General features: G+C 43.2%; 1 protein-coding gene across 1 annotated transcript in view; it reads left to right on the top strand.

Moving 5' to 3' along the window:
• ESRP1 (epithelial splicing regulatory protein 1) overlaps positions 1-10816 on the top strand; it is a 61786-nt gene that overhangs the window by 11991 nt on the left and 38979 nt on the right. Inside the window, 2 exon segments of the mRNA XM_015409825.1 lie at positions 7628-7726; positions 9311-9365. Of these exon segments, the coding sequence (XP_015265311.1) occupies positions 7628-7726; positions 9311-9365 (154 nt within the window).

The raw sequence follows: 10816 nt of genomic DNA, 5'->3' as shown, positions 1-10816 counted from the left end.
GTCAGGAAGCAATTTTTCTCCAGGCCAGTTTGGCCAGGGATCCTGGAGGGTGTTTTTTTGCCATCTTCTGGGCATGGTCACTTGGGGTGTGAGGGAGAGGTATTTGTGAATTTTCTGTGCATTGTGCAGGGGGTTGGACTAGATGACCCACCCTTCAAAGCAGCCATTTTCTCCAGGTGAACTGATTTCTGTAGTCAGCAGATCAATTGTAAAAGCAGGAGCTCTCCAGGCCCCACCTGGAGGCTTGCAACCTTAATCATTGCTGTTCATCCAGGGATTTGTTTAGAAATGTTTTATATCATATGAAAACAACTGCTATCAAGTAGGCTGTTTTTGATTATGGATAAATTTTAGAAGATGAGCCATTTCAGTTGTAGCAAAAACAGACTCTTGTGGTTACTTTTATGGCTTCACAAATGTATTGTGGCATGATGTTTTATAAGTACGGAATCTACTTGCTCAGATGCTTATTAAGAACAACTAAATCTCTTTACTGTACCTCTTGATGGCTATCAGTGCAGATCTAGATACTACCATTTATTCATTTAAAATATTTATAGGCCACTATAACAGAACCTGTCCACTTCCCTCCCTTAGAGGCAAGGTTTTCCCTCCAATTGTCTTTTTGTGTCCCTTCACAGCCTTGGTAGCAGGTATTCTTTAAAGTAGCCTTACCAGTCCCTCCCACCCTGTGTCAGTAATATGTAATGACTATTTTCTCAGCCCTGGACCTGAGGAAAGGGTTAGGGTCTTCTTTTAATTTAGATGAGAGGAAATTAAAAAATAACAGAATGTCTTATTTGTCATCAAGGGGAAAGGTTAGGTGAAGTCAGGGGTTGAAAATACTGAGGTAATATAGTATAAGCACAAACTTTTATTTTATCAGGTTATTGAGAGTTTCTTGAAATATTCACAGTTACTATAGTTCTTTATTTTGAGAGGCTTTTGTTCCTGGGTTTCCCCAAACCACTCCAGTTCACTTTATTTGTATAATAGCAGACTCTTGTGGTGCCAAGAAGGCTAGTACCCTCTTCCCAGTACCCAAACCCCTTCTCTTGGAACACCAATACTCTGCTTGAGTTGTTAACTGATTTTTAAGTCTCCATGAGCAGTTTCCAATCACACTAGAACAGGGAATCTCTACTTCTCAGATAAAACTTTCCATCTTTGACCAGGTATGGGTTCTTCTGTCCCTAGAAGATTTATCCCCTTTTCCTTTGGCCTGAATGGGAGACTTATTGTGCTACCCAAACCTCCTTGCCAAACTTTCCCCCAGTTTGCTGTCTGTGTTCCAACTGCCCTCAGCTAATGCTGAACTAATACTACAAGAAGTCACGCCTGAATTCTGACTTTGTCAGCACTAAACCCTTGTCTGTCAGGGCTAGTCTAAGACAATCTCAACACTCATCTTGTCACAGTTAAGGCAGGAATCTGAATCTGCTCTCCTCAGCATCCAGCTCTCACAAGACTTTTTTCTGTCTTTGGGCTCTGTGAAGTATTAACCCTCCACAGTCCTGTAGTTTTGTGTACAGTGCTTTTAAGCCTCTTAAAAAGTGCTGTCACAGCCACCTTTCAACAGAGACCTGTTAACAACAGAAGTAATCCATACAAAACAGGAAAACAATGCACATGCAACTCAACTAATAAAACCAATTTACAACTGCGGAAACAGCTTCCATAAGCCTTTGAAAGACATAATGTATCACACAAATGTACTTGTATTCCTTGGCTATCTGTGGAAATCCCCTTTCTCCTCTCTGTCTGTGAACTGTTAAGTGTGGACATGTTTAACCCCTATCACTTCAAACTTTTTTCCATGGGTAGTTCATCCTTCTTGGTTTGCACATTCTTCTTTTGTCAGTCCCGAGCACAACAAGATGTAAAGGAGGAAGTCCCACACCAGGACCAAAACAAGTGCTGTCTGATAGCTATTTTTTAAAAAAAAACCCCACCAAACCAGCCAAACTCCCAGCTGAGTTTTTAAATGCCCACTAGCTGTGATCAGGAACAGTGAGGGGAGGGCTGGCTGGTCCCTTCCCCCTTCTGGTTGTTTTCCATGTAGAATCCCCCTCCCCAGTTTTTCCACCATCTGGGAAGAGATGCTGTGGTAGAAAAGCAGCAGAGGTGATTTTGAATTGAAAAATAGGCAAAGGTTGATCAGTTTTTCTGCTTGCAATTCCTTTAATACTGGACAATGTTGTTCTTAGTTTTTTTAAGGGGGGGGGAGAGATGACTACATCTAATTTAGTTCTAAGAGGTGTATTTTGCTTTGCCATCTACCAAGAGCAGGTTGCTGTCATAAGGCAGACTTTGTCCTGTATCTTGGGAAACAGGTATAAAGTGACTCATTTTCAGACTTTGGTAGTCACTGGGTGCCTTGGACTCCATTTGTACCAACTTATGAGTTTGATCTGGCAGGTCAACTTTTTCACTCAGCTTCTAAAATTTATCTTTTAAACTATTTTGCCCCATGTATATATCTGGGATCTATCTGATAAAAGTTGCTTCCAACCTTTACTTTTCATTGTCCAAATGAAATTAATTGTGAGCTCTGTTCTTTGAACCTTCAGAAAACACCTGACAGAACTTACAGATGTTAAAGTGGTCAGCAATAAAACCAGCAGCCTAAGAAATTGCAAGCAGAGTATAGGCTGAAAAGAATAGAGTTAAAATACCAACAACAAAAAAAGAATGAAAAATCTGGGTAAAGAAATCTGTTTTCACTTGGTGCATAGAGGATGATAAAGCTTGCACCAAGTGAAAACTTCAAAGAGGGAAGCATTCCACTACAGGGGAGCCCCCATGGAGAGTAATTCCGTCCCTCTTCACCACTCACCTCACTTCTGTAGGGAGGGCACTAACAACAGATTGCAATGACGATCTTGGGTGGTGGGCAGCACAGTATGTGGGGGAGAAAGAAGTCTTTCAGCTACCCTAGTCTCAGTTCATTCAGGGCTTCATAGCAAGTACCTCTACCCTGTATTGCGCCCAGGGCTATTTTTGGGCAGGAACGCACAGGAACGGAGTTCCGGCTGGCTCCCAAGTTGACCACGCCCAGCAGGAACTCATTAGCATAATAGGCCACACCTGATAGCAGAAACTCATTAGGATTGGCTACATTAGGGGTGTGGCCTAACATGCAAAGGAGTTCCTGCTACAAAAAAAAGCCCTAGGTTTTGACAACAAAGTAAACAGAATAAGAAGCAAAAGGTGGGTGTGGCTGGTTGACTATACTTCTGGTGACATCGGGGTGTGGCCTAATATGCTAATGAGCTATGCTCTCATGGGTGTGTCTGGATATGCTAATGAGTTTCTGTTGTTGGGTGTGGCCTATTATGCTAATGAGTTCCTGCTGGGCTTTTTCTACAAAAAAAGCCCTGAATGCGCCTAATTGACCCAGGTTATCATCCTCTTTGCTACAGTAGAAAACAGGATGGCTAAGTACCTATCAGTTTGGCAGTGCAAAGGGGCTGCTCACAGACAAGGAAAGGGTTGTCTGTGTAGGAGGAGGGGGACCTCCCCCGGCTTGCAGAAAGCATTACTTTAATGGCTTGGTGGAAATGGACTGTGCTGATTGCTCTGGAAAGGAATGAGAGAAATAGTACCCTGAGAGAGAAAAACCGGCTTCTATGCTGCTAGCTTGGATTCATTTGATCCCCTGGAATGCTTACTTCATCCTTTGAAGTGTCACTATCTCCCCTGGTGGTGTACTCTGCTGTTTTACATCATTTTATTTGTACCCTTGTTAAGTTTGACTTTTTAAAAATCATCTTCCCAGCTCTTCAGAGCCTGTTGATTTTTGCCTGTCCTCTCAGGTTAGTGTGCCATTTGTGAACAAATGGACTGGAGACTTGGGGATTTGCGCATCCCAACTAAGCTGTAAATACATGTATATTTTAGGGTATGCCTGTATTCCCTGTACAATCTAATCCCCTGCAGTTTTCCATCTGCAAAGCTTGCCCAGCCAGTTCGCTGTTGCAGATGCCCTGAGGGTGGAGCCAATCAAGCTTGCAGTCGTAAATCAGAGGGCGCATTCCCCCTTCCCCCAGATATGCAGAGGCTATTCCACTTCCAATCATGAGTGTTCTTGGAGTTAGAATAGTTTCTTGACACTCATTCAAGTTAATGCATTGATCCCCATATTTATGTAAAGTACATTTGGAGAGAGCCCTATTCAAAAGTTCCAAAAAAAAGTACATGATTCAGCAGCACTTTTGGAACTATAGTACTTAAGGGAGCAGGCGAAGGAAGCAGGATTTTACAAATAAGATTATGCTAAAATAATGGAAGTAGAATTATGCTATTAGAAGGCTATTCTGAAAAAAACTGAACTAGAGCTTATACTGTCAACCCTTGCTGTTCTATGGTAAAGATTTATTGCAGCTGGATAGGTAAGTCTTTCAAGTAGGAAAGGCTAGGTCTCCCTGAAGTGTTAGTTTTCCATATAGAACATTTATATAAAGGGAGAACTCAAATACAGATCTCCACTTACACTCTGAAGTGGTACAGTCTTCCAGTGACTCCACCATATACCTTTTCTGCAGCAACCAGTTAGCTCTGAGAAAATACTTAATGGCTTGTATGAACATTCATGTGTGTGGTTTACAGGTATCCTAAGAGTCTAGGGTCTGCCTTCAATCATGTCTGACTTCAGTTTCAAGTGATATAGTACTTAACTAAATATAAGATTCTGCTACACTCCTATTATAGACCTGCAAGATTCTTGTTCTAAGTACACAGTATGTTAAGGACATCATAGAGATACGAGGCTAAGGAAGCATAGTTGGTGGGCTATATAAGTCATGCAAAGGAAGGCTATTCTAAAAGTGATGGAGATGAATTAACACAGTGTCTGACTCTGGGGAGGGGAGTCCAAGGTGCCTGTGGGTCTTTCATTAGGACAGAAGATGAGCCCCCATTATGCCCATTCAGCAAACATAGAAATAGAGACTACCCCCTGTTTTCTTGGGATTGGGGTGGGGATTCTGTCTTGGAGGAGAAGACAGGGTTCCCCCCCCTCTTTTAAAGGGCAGGTCCTCATAGAAGCACCACCATCCTTCGTTACCTAGTGTTTAGCTCAGAGCACTAACCAGAAAACACATTGTTTGCTTGGCAGGATATCTAATTGGCTGAAGGGCACCAATGAGGTACATTCCTAAAACACTTATTACTGCTGGTATGGTCTTGAACTCCTTTTTGTTATATTTTCCAATGCAAGTTTTATCATTGTAGACAATAGTAGCCAAAGGTAGTTTTCAGCTGTGTGGTGGTGCTGGTCTTACTTTCTGTTTCCATGGCCAGCTCTCAAAACTCTTCTATGCCTGTGTTCAGCTGCTAGATGATATTAACCAGCATGGAAGCTTCTTATTACCTCTGGTGTCAAGACCTCTCCAGTCAAGGGATGAGAAGGAATAGAGCTCACGTCAGGGCCATTTGAGTTGTGATCTTCTACAATGTGCTGTCCTTGGAGACTTGGTCTCAGAGGCCATGTACCGACAGTACAAATACCTTCACTCTGTCTTTAAAATGTAGCTGATGTGGTTTTCACAGTGTTCTTCTGAGGATGGAGTCTTCCCCTCATGGTTTCTCCCTCATGCCAAACAGCCCACTTTGAAAGTGTAAGCCTCAGGGAAGAGAGGGCTTGTTGAGACACAAGTATTAAACCAAAAAGTAGGTCTCTGATTTATATTTTTGTATTCATATCCTGCTTTTCTCCTTGATTAGGGACTGAAAGCAGCTTTGCACATAATTCCCCCTCCTCCACTTAATCCTGACATCAACAACCCAGCAAGGGTGGGCTAGACTGAGAGGCTGATGGGCCAGCCCTTAATTCCCCCTCCTCCACTTAATCCTGACAACAACCCAGCGAGGGTGGGCTAGACTGAGAGACTGATAGGCCAGGGTAGCCCAATCCCATCAGATCTCAGAAGCTAAGCAGGGTCGGCCCTGGCTAGTATTTGGAAGGGAGACCTCCAAGGAATACCAGGGTCAGGACACAGAGCCAGGCAATGGCAAACCACCTCTGGATGTCTCTTGTCTTAAAAACAAGTCTAGCTTGCCACCTAGTGGTGCATAATGCTAAAAGAGTTTGAACTTTTGGCTGCCAGACAATCTTAGGATCTCCTGGCTATACTACACATAATGCCATAGGATAATAATAATTGATGGGCCCAAGGTCACCTGGCAGGCTTCCATGGTTGAGTCAGGGATTCAAACCCAGTTGTCCCAGATCCTAGTCCTCCACTAGACCACACCAGCTCTCTGCATCACTGAAGACTTAAAGTGGCCAAATGAAACACTAAGGTAGCCGGTGATACTGTTAAGTATTTTGAGCAGCTGTGTGTAAAAGAGGATCAAGGCGATTGTCAGGCTATTTGCAGGTAGAAATCTGGGAAGGGGACCCTGTGGAATGGAATCCAATAATAATGTATAGGGACTAAAGTCCATTACTCAAATATGGTAGGTTACTGGAAGCAATGACTAACTGTGTGAATAACTGGACAAATTGTCTTCTATGGCCCTAAATACTTGGGGGAAAGCTGCTAACAATGATATCAAGAGGAAAAACTTATCTTGTATTTGCCTGTGTGTTTTCATAGAGCATATAAGGTGTGTCTGTGTGGGCACTGCCTGTCTTGTTTTGTTCTGACGTATCGCTATACCACTATATACTGAAGTTCATCTTTCATTTTGGAAAAGGAATGCATGGCTCAGATTCAGCACAAAATCTCTATAGACAGAAGGAATTTTTGACAATGGAGTGGGACTTCTTTGCTCTCCCCCTGCCTGCTGCAGCTCAAAGTGTTACTCCGGCGGGTATAGAGACCCCCAGTAATAGCATGAGATAGAACTGGAAGTCTGCTGCATGAGGAGGAAGTTGGTGAAAATCTTCCTTCTATAAGGTTGCCAACCTCCAGCTAGGGCTTCGAGATTTCCCAGAATTACAAGTGACGTCCAGACCGCAAAGATCAGTTCCTCTGGATAAAATGACTGTCTTGGCAGACTCTGTGGCATTATACCCTGCTGAGTCGCATTCCCGGGCTCCACCCCCAAACCTCCACAAATTTCCCAACCTGGAGTGAATAACCCTACCTGAATCCAAAGCCATGTCTGATTTCAGCCAGCTGACAAATACTTCCCTTGCATGCTTTTCTTACCCTTGTCAGTTACTCTGTATAGGGGCATGCTTTGTTGCCTAGGAGGACAAAGAGAGTTACCAACCTCCAGCTGGTGCTTGGCGCTCTCACAGAATTTACAACTCATCAAGCAAAAGGGATCCGTTCCCCTGGAGTAAACGGCAGCTTTGGAGGGTAGATTCCATGGAATCATATTCCCATTGAGCTCCCCCCACACACACACAAGTTCTGCCTGTTCCCGGCTCTGCCCTCAAAGCTCCTCAAAGCCCTAAGCCAGAGCTGGCAACACCTGCCTGTTCCCGGCTCTGCCCTCAAAGCCCTAAGCCAGAGCTGGCAACCCTAGCAAATATGGGCTTCGTCCAGCTTTAGGATTAATACTACTGTGAATCAGGAGACGTGACTTTATTTCATGATTAGTCCTGAAATGCAATACTTGTATTCAATCTGGTAAAATGTTACTTTAAGACACTTCACTTAACATCAGTGTTCAGATCTGAATCTTGACCGGAACAGTTCAGCACAGCGGTTTGGTGTCTCTCAAGTGGAAGACATGGGAAACGTCATCTTAACATTAATTTCTGAACCATACAGTAAGGCACTGGGAGGAATTCAGGGTGGGACTGAGGATGCTTATCTCCCTCTTGAGCCATCTTTGTTTCTGGGACCTGTCCCCAGTAAATCCTATTTTGCTTTTGCGGGAGATCTGTGGAAAGAATGTGTTTATTCTGAAGATCTGTATGCCACCTCTGCAGAGACATGAGGCACCTAAGAATGAAAGAAGTCAGAAATTAAACAAAATACTGTACTAATATTAGCCCCATCAGCAACAAAACTATTGCAGACTATAAGTTATAAATTCACCTACCAATAAAAACATCATAAAACAATCTTACTGTTCAATCAAAAAGATATCAAACAAGTGGGATATAGGTTAGAAAACAGGAAAAAAGACAACTAATAAATTAGGATGAAAGTTCAGTTAAAGCCTGGATAAATAAAAGATGCTTTAGCCTGGCACTTAAATACCAGAAGGGTAGGTGCCAGGTGATATTCAAAGGGTAGGGCATTCCAGAGGTGAAGAATCACCACAGAGAAAGCCCTCCTCACTCTGTGGGCAGGGGTGCAGAGAGTGGAGCTTAATTCCTGAGATGGACAGTGTGAGAGAAGGTAGGCCTTGCACTTTGAATTTTGTCTGCTCACAAATAGGCAGCAAAGACAGCTTTTTTCAGTACTGCAGTGATACAATCCTGGTATCCAGTCTCCGACAGCAGCCTGGCCCCAGGACAATTTTCAGTGGCAGCCCCACCTGATGTGCATTACAGTAATCTAACCAGGTGTGATCAAAACATGGCTGGCCAAAAATAGTTGTACATAGATGTACGCAAGGTGAGTGTCATATTTATCTGCACCCAAACTCACTGTTCAGATAGTAAATATTGATGAGCCAGTTCCATTGTGTAAGTAAATATTTATAAAGCTTTGAACATTTTTTTTAAAGCCTAGAAGGTCAAGAGAGAGCTGTTAAAGTCTGTTTACTGACAGCACAGTTGCTGGAGTAAAACAGTTGCAGAATAACTGGATTCAGCCTGTGGCTCGTCTTCTTTCAGAATGGAAAAAAGCAAGACTCAAAGATGAACTGATTTGTTGAAGTACAACCTGTTCTGGACTAGCATTCCCTCTTCTGATATATGAAATTCTCAGTCAGCAGAATACATACGTGACAAGGGGAGAAAAAACATTTCTGAACAGTTGGGTTAAAAGGCCATATAATACAGGAGGAATTTCTTCCTCTGTGAGTAATGAGTATGGGGATAACAGACGTTTCCTTGGGCAATGAGAATGAGGTGTTGTGAGCAGTGTTCCCTCTAAGCTGAGTTAGTGTGAACCAGCTCACAATTTTTTAGCCTTTGGCTCACACATTTTTGTCTTGGCTCAGGATGGAGGGCTCCAGAGCAAACTGATTTATGCAGCAGCCAAATTGCTCGCTCACAACTTTTATGCCAGGAGCTCACAAGGTAGAATTTTTGCTCACAGGATTCCACAGCTTAGAGGGAACATTGGTTGTGAGTATACCCTGTTTTTCACCTCTGTTGGAAGGAATATTACTGTGTCCTCTAAAAAGGTTGTTTAAAAGGAAATGCTTTTTTTAATTATTTTTTTATTTTTTTTTGCAGATCACAGATTTTCAGATCCGGAAAGAGTAAACTACAAATTCGAGAGTGGAACCTGGTAAGCATTTGCATTTTAAAGAAGAGCGTTTCCAAGGTTCAGAGTCTCACCTACTGTATACTGTCCTAGCTGCCATACTCCTTGGAACATTGTGATCGATGCCTGAAAACCAAAGTATGTTTTGGGGGCTGGTACAGGTAGTAGTTACTGAAGGCTTGAAGTCCAGGAGACCATCGATGTGACAGGATAAATCAGGCTGCCCAGCGATACAAAGCAGGAACGTTAGCGTAGGTCTTGGCAGTCTGCTGAACTGTGGGCTAGGGTTTCCAGCTCCAGGTTGGGAAATACCTGGAGGTTTGGGGAGTGGAGCCTGAGCAGGGCAGGGTTTGGGGAAAGGAGGGGACTTCAGTGGGGTCTAATGCCATAGAGTCCACCTTCCAAAGTGGTCATTTTCTCCAGGGGGGCTGATCTCTGTCGTCGGGAAATCGATTGTAATCCCGGGAGGTCTCCAGCCACCGCCAGGAGGTTGGCAACCCTACTGCGGGTTCCCCTCCACTTCTCCCTGCTCTTCTTTGCCCAAATATTGTTTAGTATGACCCCCCCTTCCTGTTAAAATGCCAAAACTCCCATTATTAGCCAAACAATAGGATTGGAGGCAAAAGTTTGTAATACTCACCAGGTTCCCATTTGGGGAGGGGGAGCTTCTGCCAAATAAAATAGCTGTGTTTGGATTTTTTTTTTTAAATCCTTTTTCTTCCTTTTTAAGAGCTGGTCCTAGATCTCATTTAAAAGCTCTGTTGCTGTAGAATTCTTTTTTTTAAATAACAAAATGATTCCTTGGTAATTACCCCGTGTATTCTTTTGTGGGAGAGGCAAATGTCTGCTTCAGTTGTGATCAATGTGTAACCAAAGGTTTTATGGGACTGATGGGAAGCACACTTAGGTCCCCAGCCCAGGTTAAGATACAGGTTAGCTGTTGGTACACATCTTACGTCCCCTGCCCTGCCCAGTTTTCTGCACACTCCAAAACTGTTTTCTCTGTGATAGATAGTTCTTAGTACTTTATGCTGGTTAGGAACCAAAAATATTTCCTGCTTCATTTGGTTGATGATGATCTTGGGGGTGGTCTCCCGTCCCTCAAGAATAGCATTTCAGGAGACATCTGGGTCTGCTTCAGGAATGGTGAGACAAGGAGGTTGTGCTTCCATACACAGAATTTAGAACAAGATCCTACCCAGTGTTCCCAGCAAAGCATATGGACCATTGGTCTATGGAACTAATTTCCACAGGAAACGGTGCTGGTAACCTCTCATAAATAGGTTTTTCTTTAAATTAGAGAAAGACATAGTAGCTATCTGTGGTTGCTGAACCATAGTATAGAAAGGATACCTCTGACTACCAGATCCTAGGGACAGATATTGCTGTCCTACTGCCTTGTTAACTGCCTGGCCACGATTCATGCCCAGAAATTGGGCTGTTGTTCTAATCCACATTAAGCCTTTTTGCATTCC

The sequence above is a fragment of the Gekko japonicus genome, unplaced genomic scaffold (genome assembly GCF_001447785.1).
Source record: "Gekko japonicus isolate JY-2015 unplaced genomic scaffold, Gekko_japonicus_V1.1 scaffold47, whole genome shotgun sequence".
Taxonomy (NCBI): Eukaryota; Metazoa; Chordata; class Lepidosauria; order Squamata; family Gekkonidae; genus Gekko; species Gekko japonicus.
The sequence above is the reverse complement of the archived record's forward strand: the minus strand, read 5'-3'. Positions and strand labels throughout refer to the sequence as shown.